The 26782-nt window shown below is 45.7% G+C and overlaps 2 protein-coding genes across 2 annotated transcripts in view; one reads left to right on the plus strand and one right to left on the minus strand.

Moving 5' to 3' along the window:
* CA10 (carbonic anhydrase 10) overlaps positions 1-26782 on the plus strand; it is a 197536-nt gene that overhangs the window by 81612 nt on the left and 89142 nt on the right. Inside the window, exon 3 of the mRNA XM_056550620.1 lies at positions 14096-14170. Within this exon, the coding sequence (XP_056406595.1) occupies positions 14096-14170 (75 nt within the window). The remainder of the gene's footprint in view (positions 1-14095; positions 14171-26782) is intronic.
* Positions 1-26782, minus strand: part of UTP18 (UTP18 small subunit processome component) — a 173647-nt gene that overhangs the window by 18388 nt on the left and 128477 nt on the right. The window lies entirely within an intron of this gene.

The following is a 26782-nucleotide window of genomic DNA, read 5'->3' on the forward strand; positions in this document are numbered from 1 at the left end:
ACGGGGACCGGGGTGCGCATCGCGAGCGGGCACCACCCGCATCGCGAATCGCATCCCGGCTGGAGGCGGGACCGCAGCGCACCCGGTCAGTGGATCTGACCGGGGCGCTGCAACAACGAGGATGAGGCGAGCGCTCCGGGGAGGAACGGGGACCCGGAGCGCTCGGCGTAACAGCCGGAATGTTATGCCGGTGCTCTGCATTCAGGGGAATGTCCCCCCATGTGAACATAGCCTATGTCTTCTGCTCAGTGAACACTCAGTAGGCTGGGTGAAGCTCACAGCATTACCATTTACCTTCAGGCAGCACACATTCACTGGGTTGGGTTTTCTGCATACAAAGTAAGCACAGGAGCGGGGACTCCTGTCTTTAATAGGAGTCCCTGCTGCTGTAAAGCTTCCCATGAATTCGGACTTCTCTGAAGTTCTGATTCCATGTCATTATGCTAATGAGGAGATGATATAGTCCCTACACTCACTTATTCTTTACGTAAGACCTAAGGATCTGTTCAACAATATCCTCAAATATGAATATTTAAGGACATGTATAGTTTACGTTTAGGTAAAACACAATAAGCCTGTAATGGAGAAGATGAGATTGATAAGCTGTAACATTGTTTCACTGATCAATGTCTGGAAATAATATCCCTTCATCCCATTCTCCAGAAAAGATTAGAAGAAGACGATGAAATGAGCGTAATTACATATAATCATCCTCTTCAAGGAGATATGGATTGGAGGGTGTAATTGCTTTTCTTGTACACAATTATGTTTTTAGATGGCGCATATTGTTTTACCACCCAGTATATGGCGAGTAAGACGGCGTTACAGTACAGTCTGGAGCAACGAGGCGCAGGCGCACACAACGCGCGGGTCTAAGATCACAGCGACCCATTAACATCCGCTACCTCACCGGTAATGGTCACTTAAAAATACAAGATGTTATCTGAGACCCATCATTATCTTAAAAGCCGAACATTAGATACAGAGGACAAAGCTCACAAGGAGATATTATTTATAAGCAAATGATGTGGGAAGAGACTGTCTTCTCTTAACTCTTTCCTGTCAGAGGCTGTGTTTTTTTTTTTTGTATGAGATGATGTCATGTGACCTCATTGTCCTGTATGAGATGACGTCATGTGACCTCATTGTCCTGTATGAGATGACGTCATGTGACCTCATTGTCCTGTATGAGATGACGTCATGTGACCTCATTGTCCTGTATGAGATGACGTCATGTGACCTCATTGTCCTGTATGAGATGACGTCATGTGACCTCATTGTCCTGTATGAGATGACGTCATGTGACCTCATTGTCCTGTATGAGATGATGTCATGTGACCTCATTGTCCTGTATGAGATGATGCCATGTGACCTCATTGTCCTGTATGAGATGATGTCATGTGACCTCATTGTCCTGTATGAGATGATGTCATGTGACCTCATAGTCTTGTATGAGATGATGTCATGTGACCTCATTGTCCTGTATGAGATGATGTCATGTGACCTCATTGTCCTGTATGAGATGATGTCATGTGACCTCATTGTCCTGTATGAGATGATGTCATGTGACCTCATTGTCCTGTATGAGATGATGTCATGTGACCTCATTGTCCTGTATGAGATGATGTCATGTGACCTCATTGTCCTGTATGAGATGATGTCATGTGACCTCATTGTCCTGTATGAGGTGATGTCATGTGACCTCATTGTCCTGTATGAGATGATATCATGTGACCTCATTGTCCTGTATGCGATAATGTCATGTGACCTCATTGTCCTGTATGAGATGATGTCATGTGACCTCATTGTCCTGTATGAGATGATGTCATGTGACCTCATTGTTCTGTATGAGATTATGTCATGTGACCACATTGTCCTGTATGAGATGATGTCATGTGACCTCATTGTCCTGTATGAGATGATGTCATGTGACCTCATTGTCCTGTATGAGATGATGTCATGTGACCTCATTGTCCTGTATGAGATGATGTCATGTGACCTCATTGTCCTGTATGAGATGATGTCATGTGACCTCATTGTCCTGTATGAGATGATGTCATGTGACCTCATTGTCCTGTATGAGATGATGTCATGTGACCTCATTGTCCTGTATGAGATGATGTCATGTGACCTCATTGTCCTGCTGGAAGTATCATCAGAAGATGGGTCCACTGTGGTCATAAAGGGATGGACATGGTCAGTAACAATACTCAGGTAGCTGTGGGGTTTATACCAGGATCAATTAGTACTAAGGAGCTCAAAGTGCAAATTTGTTTAACTTTCAGGAGCCACCAGTCGATATGATCCCATTAAAGGGATATTCCGCTGCTAGACCTCTTATTCCCTATCCAAAGGAAAGGGGATAAGATGTCTGATTGTGGTGGTCCCGATTTCTGCCGCATTGGTCTTGACATCATGACCACGCCCCCTCTATTCATGTCTATGGGAGGGGGCGTGTCGATAGACAAGCCCCCTGCCATAGACATGAATGTAGGGGGCATGATGTGACGTCACAAAGGGGCGTGGCCATGACATCACGATCACGGCCTCCGGCTTGGAGCGTTCTGAACAAAATGTTCAGAACGTTGGAGCACCGGATTGCCCCTTTAAATCTCAATAAATTTTTTTTTTGGTCAAATTAGACTGTCATGTGATGGAAATTTCTTAAAATTGACTATGTTGTTTACGGTAAACAACTGTCAAGATGTATAGCGAGAGATGTTCATTAGCCGAGAATATTTGCCAGGACTGAAATACTTTCGGTAAATATTTGCAAAGCCTGAAAGAGGAGAGGACTGTCACACTATTCACTTTTCTTTAGTTTTTTATTTTCGCATCTTTTCGAAGACCCAGTTGAAGTTGAAGGTGCGACATAGTCCAATCATCTATGGATACAAAAGCAAAGAAGGGAAGGTCAGCTCACCGCCGGGAAGTCTTGTGGATACTTATAATTGAAGTCCATGGGAAGCCAGGATAGCAATATAACAGCAGCTGACACTCGGTATGGACACTGGACACAGGTGCAAAAAGGCTACGCCGGCTCCCGTAGTAATAAAACCCCAAAAAACTTTTATTAAGGCATAGTTTAAAAAAAAATACAAAAAGAATACAAACTTAAGTTAACAAACACACAAATGCAAACTAACTAAATGCAACCACAACCAACTTTTGCTGACTATACCTTGGCAAAGTCTGTTTTCAGGCCTGGATTTTTAGGAAATGAAAGGCGGGTTGGTAGTGTGGCCTCACATTCCCTTCCTGGCCAGGCCAGGTTTTTAGTGTGGCCCAAAATCAGCACAGGTGCTGAAGACAGCTTGTTACTGGGCTTCAAAACAACATGTAAGTCAATAAACTCAAAGGAGCTGGAGCCCTAAGGTGTGCAGCATTAAAGGGGACATTTTACTTGTATGACTAGCACAGTTTGGTTATTATTTTGTTGGGCGGCTGGTAGTAAGCCACCTTTATAGATAGGTGTAAGTTAACTTTTAGAGATAGATTTACTTTGGATAAGTTATCAGATGTCCAGCAGAGGAGTACCCCTTTAAGACTGTCCTTTAAAAAAAAAAACTATTTACACCCTATTTTCATTCTCAAAAATGTTGGCTTTTGTTAGTACTTACTGTATTTTTCGCCGTATAAGACGCACTTTTTCTTCCCTATAACTGGGGGGGGGGGAAAAGTCGGTGCGTCTTATACTGCGAAATCACCCCTATCGCGGCGGTCCCTGCGGCCATCAACGGCCGGGACCCGCGGCTAATACAGGGCATCACCGATCGCGGTGATGCCCTGTATTAACTCTTCAGACGCGGCGATCAAAGCTGACCGCCGCGTCCGAAGAGAAAGTGAAACTAACCCGGCTGCACCGGGAGGGACCTTACCTGACTCCTCGGTGTCTGCTCCGTGCCGGGATCCCTTGCCTGGCCGGCGCTCTCCTACGTCGTCATCACGTTGTCGCGCACGCCGTCCCGTCATCCAATAGGAGCGGCGTGCGTAGCGGCGTGATGGCGGCGACGGAGAGCAATGATACCGGGCAGCAGAGACGTTCCGGAGCGACGGGGACACGGCGACAGCGATGGAGGGCGACACCCAGGGCAGCTGTGACAGGTCCGGAGCGGCGGGGACATGTGAGTATTACCTCCTATACCAGTGGTCTTCAACCTGCGGACCTCCAGATGTTGCACAACTACAACTCCTGGCATGCCCGGACAGCCAACGGCTGTCCGGGCATGCCGGGAGTTGTAGTTTTGCAACATCTAGAGGTCCGCAGGTTGAAGACCACTGTTGGGTTCAGAATCTTTTTTTCTCTAGATTTTGCACCTTTAAAATTGGGTGCGTCTTATATGCCGGTGCGTCCTATAGGGCGAAAAATACGGGTACTTCTCCACATAAGCTTCTCCATCTCTTCAGAACACGTAAGGATAACAGAAAAGCCCGGATGAAGGCGACCGGACGCCGGCGCACAATCTGGCACATCTGTTGGGATCTCTAATCTCCGGCAGATTAGTTCTGATCTGTAGGTGTCTCTGCGCCGCTCCATTGTCCGTGCATTAGGGACATATATAATTTACAGCTAATGCCTTTCTCTTTATTTTTTTACTTGAGGTTTTTCAATGACTAAATTACTTTATAAAGATTAAGTGAAGGTTACGTTTTTCTGACCAATTGTTTCACAGTTTGAAATGTTTCGCGTAAGAAGGTTAAAAGCTTCCAAAAAAAAAAAACGGTGCGGTTTAATTGAATTAGGCTAAAAAGTGACGGCGTGCTTTGTTATTCCTTACATACAATAGGTGAGATCTTATAGGGATTGTATGCTGATTGTAGAGTTTATTATTTTACGTTTAATCCAACTATAAAACATGAAAAACAATCTTAAAGGGGTACTCCGGAGGGGGAAAAAATGTTTTCAAATCAACTGGTACCAGAAAGTTAAACAGGGTTGTAAATGACTTCTATATAAAAATCTTAATCCTTCCAGTACTTATCAGCTGCTGTATGCTCCAGAGGAAGTTGTGTAGTTCTTTCCAGTCTGACCACAGCATAGGAAACCTCTCCTGTTCTGGGCAGTTCTTGACATGGACAGATGTGACTGCAGAGAGTATGCCTTTAATGCAGATTCTAGAGAAATGTTTAAATAAAGCAATCGAGCCCCTGGAGATAGTTGCCCCCCTGTAGGTTAACCCTTGATGTTTGTTACACTGTTCCCCTGTAGGTAGACCTACTGGATTTAGTTACCCCTGTAGGTAGACCTCCTAAAATTAGTTACCCCTGTAGGTAGACCTCCTGGAGTTAGTTAAACCCTTGTAGGTGGACACCCTGAAGTTAGTTGCCCCACTTGTAGGTAGACCCCCTGGAGTTAGTTTATCCCCTGTAGGCAGACCTCCTGGAGTTAGTTACTCTGCTTCCCCTGTACGTAGACCACCTGGAGTTAGTTGCCCCTGTAGGTAAACCCCCTGGAGTTAGTTACCCTGCTCCACCCTGAAGGTAGACCATCGGGAGTTAGTTACCCCCCCCCCCCCCCCTATAGGTAGATCTCTTGAAATCAGTTACCCCCCTGTAGGTAGGCCTCCTGGAGTTATTTTACCCCCTGTAGTTAGGCCTCCGGGAGTTATTTCACCCCCTGTAGGTAGGCTTCCTGGAGTTATGTTACCCCCTGTAGGTAGGCCTCCTGGAGTTATTTTACCCCCTGTAGGTAGGCTTCCTGGAGTTATGTTACCCCCTGTAGGTAGGCTTCCAGGAGTTATTTTACCCCCTGTAGTTAGGCCTCCTGGAGTTATTTTACCCCCTGTAGGTAGACCTCTTGAAATCAGTTACCCCCCCCCCCCCCCCCCCTGTAGGTAGGCCTCCTGGAGTTATTTTACCCTCTGTAAGTAGACCTCCTGGGGTTATTTACACCTCGCCCCCCCCCCCCCCGTAGGTAGAACCCCTGGAATTAATTACCCCCCCCCTGTAGATAGACCTCCTGGAGTTAATTACCCTGCTTCCCCCTGTATGTAGATCTCCTGGAGTTAGTTCCCCCTGTAGGTAGATGTCCTGGAGTTAGTGCCCCCTGTATGTAGATCTCCTGGAGTTAATTACCCTTCTTCCCCCTGTAGGTAGATCTCCTGAAGTTCGTTCCCCCTGTAGGTAGATCTCCTGGAGTTAATTACCCTTCTTCCCCCTGTAGGTTGATCTCCTGGAGTTAATTACCATTCTTCCCCTTGTAGGTAGACCTCCTGGAGTTAATTACCCTTCTTCCCCCTGTAGGTAGATCTCCTGGAGTTAATTACCCTTCTTCCCCCTGTAGGTAGATCTCCTGGAGTTAATTACCCTTCTTCCCCCTGTAGGTAGATCTCCTGGAGTTAATTACCCTTCTTCCCCCTGTAGGTAGATCTCCTGGAGTTAATTACCCTTCTTCCCCCTGTAGGTAGATCTCCTGGAGTTAATTACCCTTCTTCCCCCTGTAGGTAGATCTCCTGGAGTTAATTACCCTTCTTCCCCCTGTAGGTAGATCTCCTGGAGTTAATTACCCTTCTTCCCCCTGTAGGTAGATCTCCTGGAGTTAGTTGCCCCTGTAGGTACACCCCTGTTTTTTACTTATGGTATTAAGGTTTGCGCATTGAATACAGACAAACAAAAACATTACTTCTGATGGGATCTCTTACCAAACCACCTCTACCCAACATTTTTGTCTAGTTTTAGTCGTCATAATTTTGTTTTTATTTACTTTAAGTCACCAAAAAAGCATTGTTGACTTAAACTGTAATGGAAACGATCAGGGGGGAGATTTATCAAAACTTGTGCAAAGGAAAAATTGCCCAGTTGCCCATAGCAACCAATCAGATCGCTGCTTTCATTTTTCAAAAGGCCTCTGCAAAATTAAAGAAACAATCCGATTGGTTGCTATGGGCAACTGGGCAACTTTTCCTCTGTGCAGGTTTTGATAAATCTCCCCCCAAGTGACCAAATTTACCCGGGGGCCGAAAAGTCGTGGAGAAAAAAGGCATTTGTGTAATATTATAAAAGCTGTGTATGAATTCTGTTCTACTCATAAACAGATTATTATGGCCGACATGAAGAGATTTGAAAATTCTTTCTTGTGGTATTTGATTAATAATAATAATAATAATAAAATTATACTAATAATGATGATGATGATGATGATGATGATGATTATTATCATCATCATCATCACAATGCTAATAATAATAAAAATATAATAATAATGAATAATAATAAAAATATAATAATAATGAATAATAATAAAAATATAACAACAATAATGATGCATCCAACAAGAAATATACAAAGAATGGAGCACTCACCCGGTCCTTGCGAACAACGTACTTCTTTATTGCCTTACAACATGATAACGTTCCAAAACGTGCATGAGAGCGGACGGAAACAGAAGGGTGGGGGAGTGGGTTGGGCGACGGTCTGTATCGCGCAATCAGCTCTTCGTCAGGCCCCTCGTTGAGGGGCCTGACGAAGCGCCGATTGCGCGTTACGGACCGTCGCCCAACCCACTCCCCCACCCCTCTACCCCTCGTTGAGGGGCCTGACGAAGAACTGATTGCGCATTACGGACCGTCGCCCAACCCACTCCCCCACCACTCTACCCCTCGTTGAGGGGCCTGACGAAGAACTGATTGCGCGTTACGGACCGTCGCCCAACCCACTCCCCCGCCCCTCTACCCCTCGTTGAGGGGCCTGACGAAGAACTGATTGCGCGTTACGGACCGTCGCCCAACCCACTCCCCCGCCCCTCTACCCCTCGTTGAGGGGCCTGACGAAGAACTGATTGCGCGTTACGGACCGTCGCCCAACCCACTCCCCCACCACTCTACCCCTCGTTGAGGGGCCTGACGAAGAACTGATTGCGCGTTACGGACCGTCGCCCAACCCACTCCCCCACCCCGCTACCCCTCGTTGAGGGGCCTGACGAAGAGCTGATTGCGCGATACGGACCGTCACCCAACCCACTCCCCCACCCCTCTGTCCCTCAATAAGGGGCCTTACGAAGCGCTGATTGCACGTTACGGACCGTTGCCCAACCCACTCCCCCACCCCTCGTTGAGGGGCCTGACGAAGAACTGATTGCGCGTTACGGACCGTCGCCCAACCCACTCCCCCGCCCCTCTACCCCTCGTTGAGGGGCCTGACGAAGAACTGATTGCGCGTTACGGACCGTCGCCCAACCCACTCCCCCACCACTCTACCCCTCGTTGAGGGGCCTGACGAAGAACTGATTGCGCGTTACGGACCGTCGCCCAACCCACTCCCCCACCCCGCTACCCCTCGTTGAGGGGCCTGACGAAGAGCTGATTGCGCGATACGGACCGTCACCCAACCCACTCCCCCACCCCTCTGTCCCTCAATAAGGGGCCTTACGAAGCGCTGATTGCACGTTACGGACCGTTGCCCAACCCACTCCCCCACCCCTCTTGAGGGGCCTGACGAAGAACTGATTGCGCGTTATGGACCGTCGCCCAACCCACTCCCCCACTCCTCTGTCCCTCAATAAGGGGCCTGACGAAGCGCTGATTGCGCGTTATGGACCGTCGCCCAACCCATTCCCCCACCCCTCTGTTTACGTCCAGCACGTTTTGGAACGTTATCCTGTTGTAACACAATAAAGAAGTACGTTGTTCGCAAGGACCGGGTGAGTGCTCCATTCTTTGTATATTTCTTGTTGGATGCATTATTATTATTATATTTTTATTATTATTATTATTTAAAATAAAATGGAGTATGTATTTGGAATATTCTGCAAAAAAATAAACGTAGTTTAGAAACCTATTTGGAGTTTTGAGAAGCCTTCTATAACCTACTAAAGACACATTGCCTTCTCTAAGTGAGTGCACGGCCCGGGGTGCAGCGTCGCGTAGTTACAGGTATGCGGTGTCACTTATGCTGAACTATTCAGTATTTTCTCTAAAATTACATCTTTTAGTTGCAGCGTGCTGCGAGGGCTGTGAACTAGGTGACAGGTGTGTATATAAGCTGCGGTTTCCTCTATTGAGTGACAGCTTTCTCCTTATGCGCAATAATAGGAAAGAAGCTGTCACTCAGCCGCGAGTTAGCGAGGAAGTCGGCAGCTCGTGAACATGTCGGATTCCTAACTCCCAGCACTCCCAGCATGCCGCATCTACTATACTATTACTACAGACAAAATACAGAATATTTCACATACATAACATACGGCGACAGCACAGGCTATTATTAGAGAATAATGCAGAGTTCTTTTGTATGCCTTCTCAGGGCCGGCGCTGCCAATAGGCCAAATAGGCAGCTGCCTAGAGAGTGCTCCTGATGGGGGCGCAGTTCTGCCTGCTGCAAGAAATGTATTTCTCCAGTCCTGACAAAAGCTAAGCTGTTACCCCAGTAGTAAGGAGGTTACATGAGGAGGAGGTTTGTTACAGTGTGTCACCCCAGTAGTAAGGAGATTACATGAGGAGGAGGTTTGTTACAGTGTGTCACCCCAGTAGTAAGGAGATTACATGAGGAGGAGGTTTGTTACAGTGTGTCACCCCAGTAGTAAGGAGATTACATGAGGAGGAGGTTTGTTACAGTGTGTCACCCCAGTAGTAAGGAGATTACATGAGGAGGAGGTTTGTTACAGTGTGTCACCCCAGTAGTAAGGAGATTACATGAGGAGGAGGTTTGTTACAGTGTGTCACCCCAGTAGTAAGGAGATTACATAAGGAGGAGGTTTGTTACAGTGTGTCACCCCAGTAGTAAGGTGATTATATGAGGAGGAGGTTTGTTACAGTGTGTCACCCCAGTAGTAAGGAGATTACATGCGGAGGAGGTTTGTTACAGTGTGTCACCCCAGTAGTAAGGAGATTACATGAGGAGGAGGTTTGTTACAGTGTGTCCCCCCAGTAGTAAGGAGATTACATGAGGAGGAGGTTTGTTACAGTGTGTCACCCCTGTAGTAAGGAGATTACATGAGGAGGAGGTTTGTTACAGTGTGTCACCCCAGTAGTAAGGAGATTACATAAGGAGGAGGTTTGTTACAGTGTGTCACCCCAGTAGTAAGGTGATTATATGAGGAGGAGGTTTGTTACAGTGTGTCACCCCAGTAGTAAGGAGATTACATGCGGAGGAGGTTTGTTACAGTGTGTCACCCCAGTAGTAAGGAGATTACATGAGGAGGAGGTTTGTTACAGTGTGTCCCCCCAGTAGTAAGGAGATTACATGAGGAGGAGGTTTGTTACAGTGTGTCACCCCTGTAGTAAGGAGATTATATGAGGAGGAGGTTTGTTACAGTGTGTCACCCCAGTAGTAAGGAGATTACATGAGGAGGAGGTTTGCTATAGTGTGTCACCCTAGTAGTAAGGAGTTTAAATGAGGAGGAGGTTTGTTACAGTGTGTCACCTCAGTAGTAAGGAGAATACGTGAGGAGGAGGTTTGTTACAGTGAGTCACCCCAGTAGTAAGGAGATTACATGAGGAGGAGGTTTGTTACAGTGTGTCACCCCAGTAGTAAGGTGATTACATGAGGAGGAGGTTTGTTACAGTGTGTCACCCCAGTAGTAAGGTGATTACATGATGAAGAGGTTTGTTACAATGTGTCACCCCAGTAGTAAGGAGAATACATGAGGAGGAGGTTTGTTACAGTGAGTCCCCCCAGTAGTAAGGAGATTACATGAGGAGGAGGTTTGTTACAGTGTGTCACCCCAGTAGTAAGGTGATTACATGAGGAGGAGGTTTGTTACAATGTGTCACCCCAGTAGTAAGGAGATTACATGAGGAGGAGGTTTGTTACAGTGCGTCACCCCAGTAGTAAGGTGATTACATGAGGAGGAGGTTTGTTACAGTGTGTCACCGCAGTAGTGAGGAGATTACATGAGGAGGAGGTTTGTTACAATGTGTCACCCCAGTAGTAAGGTGATTACATGATGAAGAGGTTTGTTACAATGTGTCACCCCAGTAGTAAGGTGGGGCGTGTCAATGGAACAAGTCAAGGGGGTGGGAAAATTAACTACCTAGGGTGGCAAAAATCCTTGCACCACCCCTGCTTTCCGCTTACCTGTTTTAGCTATGTGGCAGGCTTATCACATGTTCTGTTTGTCTAGATCAGTGTTTTTCCAAACAGGACGTCTCCACGCCCCCTCCCATAAACTTGAATTGAGGGGGTGTGGCGTGACGTTATGAGGGGCGTGGCCATGATGTCACTACCCCGCACTCCGCACCCAGCGTTCGGAACAAAATGAATGCTGGGGCCGTGGAGTACCCCTTTAATAGAAAAATACAAATGAACGTAAAAAAAAGATACAATAATAATAATAATAATAAACATATAAAACAAACAAAATTAGCACTTACACTTGACAACAGAACACTCTAATTTGAGTACTTTACTGAAACCTAAGAATTTCTCCTAATTTCTAATATCTTTCCGAATGACATTCGCTAAAACGGACTTTTCGCCTTTGATGGTCTTAATTATTTCCCATTCAGCGCCGGTTTGATTTCCTCATTAAAGCGCGTTAGCCCTACTCACCGCAAAGCGTACATGGCGCACAATCCCAGGGAGCCGTGCGTCGACATTTTTCTTAACTTAATTAGCGATTAATAAACGAACCAAGAAGAGAATCTGAGAAGTGCCTTAAAAATGTGACGGGGATTAGAGGCGCACGATGGATATTGGGAGGGTTGCCTAGCGACGGTTCTATTGATGTGCGTTACGGTATAAAAATGAGAAGTTCTGCAGAGTCATCCGCTAAAGAGCTGCACAGTGGAATAATGATACATTCTTACAGTATGTATCCAGTCTGTACTAATGATCGCTACAGAAAATATCACACTGCGGTCATATGAAGCTTTATAGGGCGGGTTTATGACTAGAGTCACTGGGGCACAGCAGATATCTGCATTGAATTCAATGGACTCCGACGGGTTTCACTGTTGATAAGCAACTTCTCATCTGATCAAAAAGGCAAAAAGAAGCACTGAGTGTTTAAAGGGCTACTCCGCCCCTAGACATCTTATCCCGTATCCAAAGGCAAGATCTTCGCTCTGTGCTGGATGGCTGGCGATGCGGGGCGGAGACTCGTGACATCATAGTCACGCCCTTCTTGTGACGTCGCGCCCATGCCACCTCAATGCAAGTCTATGGGAGGGGGCGTCACGCCCCCTCCCATAGACTTGCATTGAGGGGGCATGGCCGTGATGTCACGAGCGGGGCACGGGCGTGACGTCACGAGTCTCCGGCGCTGCACCCGACGCTCTAAACGAACACCAGGTACAGCAGGGAAATAGTGGGCGTCCCTGCGGAGTACCCCTTTAAAGGGATTACCCAGAAATAGCAAAGCACAGCTAAAGGCTCGTTCACACTGCTGCCTGGCTCTGTTAGGTAGAGCGTCGTTGTCAGTTCCGTCAAGTTTAGCGGAGAAAAAAAAACTTGACAAGCCCTATTTTTTTTCCTCCACTAAATACCTGTAAAAATACCGGTTCACCAACCGTCCCCATGCAAGTGAAAGGGGGCTGTCGGGACCAGACAGTAGCTGTTTGCATCTGAACCGTTCCATGGTCCAGTCGGCTCAAGAAAAATAAAAAATTAACGAGGACCCTTAACGTGTACATAGACAGCGCCACCCCTGTCCTCAGGTTGTGTGTGGTATTACAACCAATACAGATGTGGTCAGACGCGTAACTTGTAGCTTCTGGGCCCTGATGCAAAATCTGCATCAGGGCCCCAAGTGCCAATTAGCCATACTGGTCTCTTAAAGGGTACCTTTCAACCTTTCATCAAAAAAAACTTTTGATATATTATAGATTAATGTATGCAGAATAACTTTCCAATAGAATGTTATAAAAAAAAATATGCTTCTTTCTATTTAATTTTCCGCTTTGAAAAAATGACCACTAGAGGTCTCCCTACCAGTCCTGGCCGCAAGCCCTTTTTTTTTTTTTTTTTTTTTTTTTTTTTTTTTTTTTTTTTTTTTTTTTATAGATTTCAGACTCCTGCCTGAGTCCTACATCTCAGACTGCAGCCGGGACACAGACAAGCTCAGCTGGCAGCTCTGAATCTTCCCTCTCTGTTTACAGCTGCATGTGCAGAGAGAAGATCAGAGCTCAGATAGTAAAATGAATGAGGGCATGCAGTAAGGAAGAATCAGGAGTATGCCCTGCTGTGCTATAAGCACAATGCTGGCTTCTGCCTGTCTGACTGACAGGCAGGGAGCAGTGCTGAGCTTGTCTGTGTCCCTGCTGCAGTCTGAGATTTAGGACTCCAGCAGGATTCTGAAATCTATTTAAAAAAAAGGCTTGCGGCCAGGACTGGTAGGGAGACCTCTAGTGGTAGTTTTTTCAAACTGGAAAACTAAATAGAAAGAAGCATATTTTTTAATAACATGCTATTGGAAAGTTATTCTGCATACCTTAATCTATAATATATCAAAAAGTTTTTTTAATGAAAGGTACCCTTTAAGGGGCAGAAGTGCTTTGGGGCCCCCTAAGGCACCAGGGCCTCGGTGCGACTGCTACCTCTATAGCTACACAACCAGTGTGTCTGTCTGGAGGACCTGTCTGGTCTACATTATACAGCAGAATATCAACTGTGTAATGCCAATTCTCACCAGCAGAGGTGCTGCAGGTAAACTGGACACTCAGGTTTACACTAAAGACTACAACTAATCACTGAACTGAAAGCTAGCCATACAAAGGGTAATACTAGCCATACACAGGGCCGCTTTAGGGTAATACTAGCGATAATGCCCTCTGGGCCTTTGCCAAACATGAAAATGGGACCCCTTGTTGCAGTTGGGCCCCCTTCCCAAGCTTTATCTGGAGGGTCAAAGAGTTTGGCAGTATGGAGCCCCTGAAACGGGGCCGGATATGTTGAGAGGCGTGAACTTTATAAAATTATAATCTTAGTAAACCTTCCCTATGGGTTTACATGGCAAGTTCAATAGTTGTGTCCAGTAGATTATATAATAATGAAAAAAATAATAATAATAAATGATTATTATTATTTTTATTATTATTACAAATTAACTAAACTCAAATACAAAACAGCCATACATTAAACTGCATTAACTGAATCTTTCTCATATATTATATTAAATAAAACTCACTGTTAAAATATAATATTTGTGTTTTATGTTTTTTAGCACAGCAGAATTCACCAAAAATCCATGAAGGTTGGTGGGCCTATAAAGAGGTTGTCCAGGGCAGTTTTGTTCCAGGTAAGACAAACCCTTAAAAAGCTTTAAAACATGACTTGAGTCAAATTGGCTACCACTATCTGTAGACAATACAATTTCAATAAATAACATTTGTTATAGAATTTTATATAGTGCATCATAGGTTATTTGAGAATAATGTAGAGGTTCTTGTGTATGTCTTTTGCTTACCTATTTTAACTGATGTAGCAGGTATGGAATAGGCTCCATTTAGATTTGCAATTCCCTCCCTGAACTGATTCTTCAATGCAGATGGGGTGTGGTGTTTGATCACTGTAGCTTTTCCTCTAATCAAGCTGCTGGGGCTAACGTTCAAAGTGAAATTATTTGACTTTTAAGTGAGTGTGTCCAAAGGATAGGGGACAAGATGTCTGATCCTGGGGGTCCCACGATCTCCATGCAGCACCCCCGCGATCAGACATCTTCCTTTGGATAAGGGATAAGATGTCTAAGGCCGTAATTCCCCTTTAACACCTTGGGGGGGGGGGGGAGGGGTGTACACATTATAAAGCCATCTGTATAGCTGTATTATGTATACAGTGAAGAGAGTGATACTTACCATCTCATCGCTAGTCCAGGCTTCTTCTTGTGTAGCTTAACCCCCTCGTGACATCATTGCTAGAGGCGGATCTACAGAAAAAGAGGCCCGGACTAGTGGCCCTGGATGGTAAGTATCACTCTCTTCACTGTATACAATATACAGCCATCTATATGGCTATAATAAATATATAATGTATACCCCCAAGGAGTTAACTATGGCTGCGCAGCAGTGCTGATTAACTTCTTCCTTACTGGCCCGGAGCATAGCGCTCAGCCCAGCAAGTCGTTGCGGTAAACCAGAGGATCTGCTGGTTTACTGTGACAAAAGAGTTAAGTTGCGCTTCGCAGCAGCGCCACTTAACCCTTCCACTGCCGTTTTGTGACAGACTTACTGGCTGCAAACTGAACACTTTCCGGAATTTCAGTGAGCCTAGCGAGACAAACTCTAATGGTGCGTATATATAATATGTATTTCAAGCCCCTAGACATCTTATAAGTGGATAAGATGTCTGAACACAGGGGTCCCGCCACTGGGGACCCCCACAATCTCGGCTACGGCATCACTCCGTGCCGGATGACTGGCGCTGCGTGGCGGAGGCTCGTAACGTCACGACCAAACACCCTCAATGCAAGTCTATGAGAGGGGGTGTGACAGCCATCACGCCCTCTCCCAGAGTCTTGCATTGAGAGGGCGTGGCCGTGATGTCACAAGCCTCAAGCCCTGCCCCCGACACTCTAAACAAATGGCAGGTGCAGCAGGGAGATTGCGGTGGTCCCCTAGGGGATAAGATGTCTAGGGGCAGAGTACCCCTTTAAGTTTTATTTCCTTTTACGCCTTTTAATACTCTTATTTATACTCTAATTTTTAGAAGTTTACTTCACAATGCCTTTTGTCCTACCAAAGTATACAGAAGAGCCATCTCAGTAGTTTATCTGCTCCAATGGGCACAGATGTTTCAGTTCCATAATAATTAATACTAATGTCTAATATCCCACATTTTGCTAGCGGCACCGGATAATTGGCGCTATCATTATACCGAATGTCCAGTTCTGCCCGTCCACAAACAAAAAGGGCAGCTGTTGATTTACCAGTCCGGGCCAGCTGGCTCCTCTCTACCGATACATCTGCCTGGCATGAACAATTCCTCTAACACTGATGTATGGAGAACTAATAGGAAAGCCGAGGTCTGAAGTCGGGTTTGAGGTTAAGCGTTTCCTCTTGAAAACGATTAAACAGAGATATGTATCTTATACTTACGAAACGGAAAGTGAATGAGACATAAACTATGTAAAAATGTAGCAGGAGGCGAGATCTGTACTGAACCCTACGATAAGACATTCGAGTCTCACTATGAACCATCATATAGCGGCTCGATTTGTGGCTCCTGAAGGATTTCCCTGGAAGGTCTCTTCTGTTTTGTGTTTATTAGAATTTGATTATTTTATATCCACAAGATGATGTATAAATCCGTACTGGAAAACATTAAAGTGCTAGCCGTTACCTATTTGTTTTGCACAATGCATCCCAGGCGAAGACGAATTGCAAACTGATAAATTGGCCAGATTATTCTGCTCTTTGGGAGGTTTTAAAAGGAATACAAAGTCGTGTTTTCATTGCATTTCTTTTGTACATTTAACACATACGCAGGGAAATCTCTCTTCATAAACTCTACTTTATAATGTCATCTATGCTGCTGCTGCTTCTAGGTATTTGCTATGGACATATAAGCAAGCAGGATCTTTAAATCTATTGGAGACATACCTTACCATTTGTTTACATAGAAGCTACTTAAAGTTCTAGTAAGTTTTATGTCTAACCCCAGCATTGGATTCACAGCTTACACTGCTCTGTACTACTTTATAATGTCATCCATGCTGCTGCTTCTAGGGATGAGTTATGGAGATATAGGTGGGCAGGATCTTCAAATGTCAATAAGATAACTCTTAACTTATGTATTCAAACCAAAGTCAAGTTTGATTTTCAGTTAAAGTATGTCTACAATACCAATAAATACAAATGGATTTAAACAATAAAACAATATAATGATAAAAGATAATTTTAAAAAAAATGCAGAAATGGGAGGTAATTAATGCAATAGTAAAGATGATAAGTGCAGCAATATTATTATATCCTTATTACATTCTCTGGACGCGTTTCAGGATGAAAATGAAACTAGTTACTATTACTTTTCTACTCACTATAAGCTGCCATGTGCATACCAGAATCCCGCCAGGAGTACACGAGGACGCTATCCCACCTGGCTCATCTTGGATCATTCACATCGGAGCGGAGCAGATCACGATCCATTTCCAATCATCGCATCCTCCTCCACGAAGCGGTACAGTCTGCGATTCATTCACACCCTCCGCATCAGCTACAGCTAGTGCCGTACGGGCGGACAAGCAGACCACAGCATTACAGTGACACTAGCAAAGGATCAGCATGGCATGCCAGCCATAACAAGCTCACACACTACCAATGCTGAGGAACGGGTAAAATCTAGCCTGTTTATTATCTGGATATTTTTTACTTTGGTGGCAAGAACAGGAGCCTACCAGCATTGTTTATGTGAGTGAGCTGAACCCAATTCTCCCTTTGTATATGCCTACAATAAATTTTGTGATCCTGCCCCCTACATCTCCACAGCCCTTGCCTAGAAGCAGCAGCATGGATGACATTATAAAGTAGTACTGAGCAGTGTAAGCTGTGAATCCAATGCTGGGGTTAGAAATAACACTTACTAGACCTTTAAGCAGCTTCTACGCAAACAGAGGGTAAGGTATGTCTCCAATATATTTGAAGATCCTGCCCCCCTTATCTCCATGGTACATCACTAAAATCAGTAGCATGGGTAACATTATAAAGTAGTATTGAGCAGTGTCAGCTGTGAATCCAATGCTGGGGTTAGAAATAACACTTAGTACTAAAGAGAAATAGTCAGCGCTAATAGGATTGTTTATATATAATGCTTGAGATGTATATATAATATGCGTACCTGAATTTTAAGTGCTGCTGCGCGTGTCTACAAAGAAGCTTTGTCAATACGGCACAGACAAAGGAATAGGTGCTAGAATGATTGAAGGACAAGCTGAACGGTGGAAATAAAAGAATGTGGTGAATTACATGTAATATATGGGCGCTTAGTATTAAAATTAACTCTCAATCGCCAGGAATATAGTATGTTCTGCCGCCAGAAACACTGTTGGGCTTTGTAGTCTTTACATTATAACGCCCTTTTTTCTTCTAAATGCAAAAAACGGCAATCCACAGGTTAAACTCTGAAGTAGAGGCCAGGTTGACTAAATAGTTGTAATGCCAAAAGTCAAAGTTTAGTGCATACGGTGTATGTTTAATACATTACCGGCCGCTGCTGCCGTGATGTATAGGAGGTTGTTGTGGTCTCACGCAATGTACAACATCTTCCTGGATCCCTTGTATGTTGTCCAAATGATTGATCGGGTCCTCCGCTTCTGTACAGCGGGAGAATGCCCCGGCCGGTGGCGTCTCAACCAAGCTGCTTGCAACCACCGAGTTTGATGGCGAGTAGTGACGTCACTATGGCGGCTTCTGTGTACTATACCTTGACGCGACTCGGAAACTATGGGGCGGTTTCCTTCGGCTGAAGTAGTAGCTGTGATGGTGCTGCCGGCTCTTATACCCGTCAGTGCGGTTATGTTGGAGGTTAACCCTTTACAGTACCCCTTTAATTTTCAAGGTTTTTCTCAGAAGATTAGCCTATATGATGAGGAGATCTGTAATGAGAGGTATTAAATGTGCAGACGCGCAGCCTTTATATTATGATCCCGGTGCCTGAGGCAGAAACTGAAGTATCAGCCGAATCTTCATACACAAGGTGAATAAAACACCGCAAACTGCATTATAATTCTCCACAGTATATTACGTTATCCATTCATTTCTGCTTTTATGACATTACTTTGTGTCTCTGCAGTCGCGGCCCCTTTTATGGCTTTATTATGAGTCTTAGAATGCGATGATAAAGCCAAATCTACTAGGAAAACATCTGTATGGAGACATATCGGGGAACAAAGACATCTCGGTTTAGGTTTTTTACTGTTTTGTTTTTAGAGTCACATATCAGACTATAATTGTGAGTTTGTTGTGGAAATAGTGTCCCACAGCAACAGTTCACAGCTCAGATTTTAGATCTTAAAGGGGTACTCCACTGCCCCAGTGTTCGGACCATGCCCCTCGTGACGTCACTCCATGCCCCCTCAATGCAAGTCTATGGGAGGGGGCGTGGTGGCTGCCACACCCCCTCCAATAGACTTGCATTGAGGGGGTGCAGAGGAGTACCCCTTTAAAGGGGACCAGTGGGAAACCCCCCCCCAAAAAAATATTCTATTATTAAATAACTTAGGTTGCCCTGATCCTACACCTTTTTACAGTTTCTAGATATCCATTTCCATTCCCGAGATATGAGGGTTTTTTGACTGACAATTTAGGGAATCAGTCAGAAGGGCATGAACCTAATTTTAATAATGGGAGGGACTATCAGGTGATGGGCGGGGTTATACAGTCAGGAGGTTGTAAATTGAGGGGCAGGTATGTCTAATACACACCCCCTGACTGTATAATCCAACCCTGCAACGTGCCAGGATGTTGTCAAGCCAAGGAGAGAAGCTGCCGGGTAAGTAGAGAGGAGGATGGATCTGGAGAGGTACATATATAAAAGAATGTTTTCAATATTAGGTGTCATTAAAGTGTACCTGTCATTATCAAAAACTCTTTATATAATGTAGAAAATACCATTATATGTATATTTGTAATATTCATTGGTTAAAAAATGTGTATATTTTTGTCCCTGCAGCTATTGCCTGTGCGGAGAACAAATACAGGAAGTGAGGGTGGACAAGCAGGGCTCTGTACACTGAGGACAAGCAGGGCTCTGTACACTGAGGACAAGCAGGGCTCTGTACACTGAGGACAAGCAGGGCTCTGTACACTGAGGACAAGCAGGGCTCTGTACACTGAGGACAAGCAGGGCTCTGTACACTGAGGACAAGCAGGGATCTGTACACTGAGGACGAGCGGGGCTCTGTACACTGAGGACGAGCGGGGCTCTGTACACTGAGGACGAGCAGGGCTCTGTATACTGAGGACAAGCAGGGCTCTGTACACTGAGGACGAGCGGGGCTCTGTACACTGAGGACGAGCGGGGCTCTGTACACTGAGGACGAGCGGGGCTCTGTACACTGAGGACAAGCAGGGCTCTGTACACTGAGGACAAGCAGGGCTCTGTACACTGAGGACAGGCAGGGCTCTGTACACTGAGGACGAGCGGGGCTCTGTACACTGAGGACGAGCGGGGCTCTGTACACTGAGGACGAGCGGGGCTCTGTACACTGAGGACGAGCGGGGCTCTGTACACTGAGGACAAGCAGGCTCTGTACACTGAGGACAAGCAGGTTCTGTACACTGAGGACAAGCAGGGCTCTGTATACTGAGGACAATCAGGGCTCTGTACACTGAGGACAAGCAGGGCTCTGTGCACTGAGGACAAGCAGGGCTCTGTACACTGAGGACAAGCAGGGCTCTGTACACTGAGGACAAGCAGGGCTCTTTATACTGAGGACAAGCAGGGCTCTGTGCACTGAGGACAAGCAGGGATCTGTACACTGAGGACGAGCGGGGCTCTGTACACTGAGGACAAGCAAGGCTCTTTATACTGAGGACAAGCAGGGCTCTGTACACTGAGGACAAGCAGGGCTCTGTACACTGAGGACAAGCAGGGCTTTGTACACTGAGGACAAGTAGGGCTCTGTACACTGAGGACAAGCGGGGCTTTATACACTGAGGACAAGTAGGACTCTGTATACTGAGGACAAGTAGGGCTCTGTATACTGAGGACAAGCAGGGCTCTGTACACTGAGGCTCTGTCACACGCTCCCATTTCACACATCAGGATGATTGACCAACCAGGAGCCTGCACAGAGCCCTGTTTGTCCTACCTTCAATTCCTGTATTTTGTCTCCTCACAGAGACACACAGGCAAAAGCTGCAGGGACAGCATTTTTTCACCCAAAAATATACAGATTTTTTAACCAATGTATATTACAAATATTCATAGAATGATATTATTTACATTACATAACATTTTTTTGATAATGACAGGTACCCTTTAAATAACCGATGCAGCAGATACTGCCTGATACTCATTACAGCTCCTATACTCAGTACCACCTGTGCTACATACCAAGCTTTCTGCTGTAAAGGTGTCTACGTTGACTAGAAATACAATATATTAAGCAAGGTTTGTTGAGTAGGTCAATATCCTCCTCAATGGTGCTGCCGATGATCATTGTCATTAAGATAGTGTCATAAACCCGCCATCCAGGGGAACTGTAATCATGATAACGAGCGGTGATAGAAAAGGTTATTACAACGCGTACTAACTAAGAAGCGAGGGCAGTGCTGACGGAATCCGGCGCTCGCATCGTCCTGACCTTTAAAGTAACACTATCAGATTATTTTCTTTCCGCAAAGACGTTGGAAGAGCATTTTTCACTACCGTAAGGAGGTGACAAATCTCTCCAACCTTCTGTCTCAACACATGTCCAACCGAGTCTTCTGCCTCAAGTTACACGTCTACGGAGCTGACTAAACGGCAACTTCTAATTATCTGAAAATGACTTTTACACGAGCCCGAAACAAGCGCCAGGAAACGCTATAGAAAGTCCATGAGTGCTTGTTTACTTCTATTGTCACTGGCCAAATATTAGGGCTCCGTAGAGGAGATCACGCAGGGCCCCAGCGCTCGGCCCCCCCCACGATAGGAGATACATTTATTTGCATGAGACTACTCCTTTAAAGGGGTACTCCGCTGCTCAGCGTTTGGAACAAACTGTTCCGAAAGATGGAGCCGGCACCAGGAGTTTGTGAAATCATAGCCCTGACCCCTTATGATGTCACGCCCCGCCCCCTCAATGCAAGTCTATGGGAAGAGATGTGACAGCCTTCACGCCCCCTCCCATAGACTTACATTGAGGGGGCGGGGCATGACATCATGAGGGGTTGGGGCTATGATGTCACTTGCACTGGATGTCTGCACCGGATGTCTGGAGTGCCACAGCTGAGATGGCGGGGGGAGTCCCCAGCTGGTGCCCGAAAGTTAAACAGATTTGTAAATTAGCCAATTGAACGAAGTAGAAAAAAGTCGCACTCACCAACCAGGAGCAGTGTTCAAAGTCTGTTCTTTATTTACACCGGCAGTGGAACAATTAAAGACAGTCACACACACACGGGGAGCGAGAGCAGCCGCTGGTGGTGTCCCCCTGCATCTCGAGAGCGGCTGCTCTCGCCCCCCCCTGCGTGTGTGACCGTCTTTTATTGTTCCACTGCTGGTGTGAATAAAGAACAGACTTTGAACACTTGGTGAGTGCGACTTTTTTCTACTTCGTTCAATTGGCTGATACAAGTTACCTTTATCTACCGGTCTGCACCTCCACGTAGCAAGATTGTTCATTTCACAGTCACAGCAGCGTTATCCATCCCGGAATCCTTACCGGCTGATTGGATATAGCAGTGCCGGGTGCTACACCTGTTCTTGCAAACATTTGTTAGATTTGTAAATTACTTCTATTAAAAAATCTTAATCCTTCCAGCACTTTTAAGGGGCTGTATACTACAGAGGAAATGCTTTTCTTTTTGGATTTCTCTTCTGTCACGACCACAGTGCTCTCTGCTGACCTCTGCTGTCCATTTTTTGGAACTGCCAGAGCAGGAGAAAATCCCCATAGCAAACATATGCTGCTCTGGACAGATCCTAAAATGGACAGCAGAGCTCAGCAGAGAGCACTGTGGTCGTGACAGAAGAGAAATCCAAAAAGAAAAGCATTTCCTATGTAGTATACAGCTCCTAAAAAGTACTAGAAGGATTACGATTTTCTTAACAGAAGTGATTTACAAATCTGCTTAACTTTCTGGCACCAGTTGATTTAAAAAAAAAAAAGTTTTCCACGGGAGTACCCCTTTAACCTCTTAAGGACCCAGGACGTACGGGGACGTCCCCGCACCCTGGGCTTTAAGGACCCAGGACGTCCCCGTACATCCTGGCGTTTTCCGGTCTCTGCCGCTCGCCGGGCAGAGATCGGAACCGGATGCCTGCTGAAATGCTTCAGCAGGCATCCAGGGCAAACGCCGAGGGGGGCCATGTAGGAAATCGCCCTTGCGATCTGCGGCGATACCGGGCTGATCGGGTCTCTGGGACCCGACCACCCGGTAATTTCGCATGATCCCGGCTGTCGCAGACAGCCAGGACCATGCTGAAGTATCGGAGCGAGGTGGCAAGCCTGCCACCTCCTCCGATCCCCTGCGATCCGTCGGTTAACTAACCGACCAATCGCAGGAGGGGAGGCGGTTACTTCCTTCCGTCCTGCCCGGCCCCTTGAAGTCCGGAGAGGACGGGAGGAAGACCGGAGGACGCGGCGGGGGACGGGGGAGTGCTGGGGACCGGCCCCGGTACTTACCTCGTCCCTGAAGACCCGGATCCCGGCGGTGAAGACGGCAGCGGCGGCGACAGGTGAGTAGATCTTCAGCCGCGGTCGGGCCCTTTACAGCAATGCACGTCGCCGTTAAGCGACATGCATTGCTGTATTTGGACCCTATAAACTACAACTCCCAGCATGCCCAGACAGCCCTTGGCGTCTGGGCATGCTGGGAGTTGCAGTTTTGCAACTTCTGGAGGTCCACAGTTTTGTGCCCTTCCAGATGTTGTAAAACTACACATCCTCAGCATGCCCTTACTGTCCAGGCATGCTGGGAGTTGTAGTTCTGTAACATCTGGCCCTTCACATGTTGCAGAACTACAACTCCCAGCATGCCTGGACAGTTTTGGCATACTGGGAGTTGTAGTTTTGCAACATCTGGAAGGGCACAGATTGGGAACCACTGTATTAGTGGTCTGCAAACTGTAGTCCTCCAGATGTTGCAAAACTACAACTCCAAGCATGCTGGGAGTTGTAGTTCGGCAACATCTGGCTCTAAAGATGTTGCCGAACTACTACTCCCAGCATGCCTGAGAATGTTTGGGAGTTGTGGTTTTGCAACAGCTGGAGGCACACTGGTTGGGAAACATTGTCTGTTTCCTAACTCAGTGTTTCCCAACCGTGTGCCTCCAGCTGTTGCAAAACCACAACTCCCAAACATTCTCAGGCATGCTGGGAGTAGTAGTTTTGCAACAGCTGGAGGTCCCTCCCTGTGAATGTACAGGGTACATTCACATGGGCAGGGGCTTACAGTGAGTATCAGGCTGCAAGTTTGCGATGCAGCAAATTTTGCGCGGCAGTTCAAACTCGCTGTAACCCCCCTCCCGTGTGGCTGTACCCTAAAAACACTACACTACACTAACACAAAATAAAATAAAAAGTAAAAAACTCTACATATACACATACCCCTACACAGCCCCCCTCCCTCCCCAATAAAAATGAAAAACATCTGGTATGCCACTCTTTCCAAAATGGAGCCTCCAGCTGTTGCAAAACAACAACTCCCAGTATTGCCGGACAGCCGTTGACTGTCCAGGCATGCTGGAAGTTTTGCAACAGCTGGAGGCACCCTGTTTGGGAATCACTGGCGTAGAATACCCCTATGTCCACCCCTATGCAAATCCCTAATTCAGGCCTCAAATGCACATGGCGCTCTCACTTTGGAGCCCTGTCGTATTTCAAGGCAACAGTTTAGGGTCACATATGGGGTATCGCTGTACTCAGGAGAAATTGCCTTACAAATCTTGGGGGTCTTTTTCTCCTTTCACCCCTTATGAAAAGGTGAAGTTGGGGTCTACACCAGCATGTTAGTGTAAAAAAATAAACTTTTTACACTAACATGCTGGTGTTGCCCTATACTTTTCATTTTGACAAGAGGTAAAGGGGAAAAAAGCCCCCCAAAATTTGTAACGCAATTTCTCCCGACTACGGAGATACCCCATATGTGGGCACAAAGTGCTCTGGGGGCGCACAACAAGGCCCAGAAGGGAGAGTGCGCCATGTACATTTGAGGTGATTTGCACAGGGGTGGCTGATTGTTACAGCGGTTTTGACAAACACAAAAAAAAAAAAAAAAACACATGTGACCCCATTTCGGAAATTACACCCCTCACGGAATGTAATGAGGGGTGCAGTGAGAATTTACACCCCACTGGTGTCTGACAGATCTTTGGAAGAGTGGGCTGTGCAAATTAAAAATGTTGTACAGCCCACTGTTCCAAAGATATGACAGACACCAGTGGGGGGTAAATGCTCACTTTACCCCTTGTTACATTCCGCAAGGGGTCTAGTTTCCAAAATGGTATGCCATGTGGGGGTTATTTTGCTGTCCTGGCACCATATGGGCTTCCTAAATGCGACATGCCCCCCGAGCAAAATTTGCTCTCAAAAAGCCAAATAGGACTCCTTCTCTTCTGAGCATTGTAGTTTGCCCGTAGTGCACTTCAGGTCAACTTATGGGGTACCTCCATACTCAGAAGAGATGGGGTTACAAATTTTGGGGGGGTATTTTCTGCTATTAACCCTTGCAAAAATGTGAAATTTGGGGGGGGAACACACCTTTTAGTGTTTTTTTTTTTTTTTACGTATGCAAAAGTCGTGAAACCCCTGTGGGGTATTAAGGCTCACTTTATTTCTTGTTACGTTCCACAAGGGGTCTAGTTTCCAAAATGGTATGCGATGTGTTTTTTTTTTTGCTGTCCTGGCACCATAGGGGCTTCCTAAATGCGACATGCCCCCGAACAAAATTTGCTCTCAAAAAGCCAAATATGACTCCTTCTCTTCTGAGCATTGTAGTTCACCCATAGTACACCTCAGGTCAACTTATGGGGTACCTTCATACTCAGAAGAGATGGGGTTACAATGTTTGGGGGGTATTTTCTGCTATTAACTCTTGCAAAAATGTGAAATTTGGGGGGAAACACACATTTTAGTGACATTTTATTTTAATTTTTTTACATATGCAAAAGTCGTGAAACGCCTGTGGGGTATTAAGGCTCACTTTATTCCTTTTTACGTACCTCAATGGGTCTAGTTTCCAAAATGGTATGCCATGTGGGGGATTTTTGCTGTTCTGGCACCATAGGGGCTTCCTAAATGCAACATGCCCCCCAAAAACCATTTAAAAAAAACGTACTCTCCAAAATCCCCTTGTCGCTCCTTCCCTTCTGAGCCCTCTACTGCGCCTGCCGAACACTTTACATAGACATATGAGGTATGTGCTTACTCAAGAGAAATTGGGCTACAAATATAAGTATAAATTTTCTCCTTTTACCCCTTGTAAAAATAAAAAAATTGGGTCTACAAGAACATGCGAGTGTAAAAAATGGAGATTGTGAATTTTCTCCTTCACTTTGCTGTTATTCCTGTGAAACACCTAAAGGGTTAAAACACTGACTGAATGTCATTTTGAATACTTTTGGGGGTGCAGTTTTTATAATGGGGTCATTTATGGGGTATTTCTAATATGAAGACCCTTCAAATCCACTTCAAACCTGAACTGGTCCCTGAAAAATTGTGAGTTTGGAAATTTTTTGAAAAATTTGAAAATTGCTGCTGAACTTTGAAGCCCTCTGGTGTCTTCCAAAAGTAAAAACATGCAAATTTTATGATGCAAACATAAAGTAGACATATTTTATATGTGAATAAAAAAAAATTTATTGGAATATCCATTTTCCTTACAAGCAGAGAGCTTCGAAGTTAGAAAAATGCAAAATTTTCAAATTTTTCATCAAATTTGGGGATTTTTCACCAAGAAAGGATGCAAGATACCACAACATTTTACCACTATGTTAAAGTAGAATATGTCACAAAAAAACAATCTCGGAATCAGAATGATAACTAAAAGCATTCCAGAGTTATTAATGTTTAAAGTGACAGAGGTCAGATGTGCAAAAAATGGCCGGGTCCTGAGGTGTAAAATGGCTGGGTCCTTAAGGGGTTAAAAGCTCTGCCCTGTGCTGCAATATACACAAGACCGGAAGGAGAATCAGTGGCAGTGCTAAAGTACATCTCGGCCATATGGGACCATCACTTTCCCCGGAATGTCACTCTAATACTAACGTGACCTTA

The sequence above is a fragment of the Hyla sarda genome, chromosome 13, assembly GCF_029499605.1.
Source record: "Hyla sarda isolate aHylSar1 chromosome 13, aHylSar1.hap1, whole genome shotgun sequence".
Lineage (NCBI taxonomy): Eukaryota > Metazoa > Chordata > Amphibia > Anura > Hylidae > Hyla > Hyla sarda.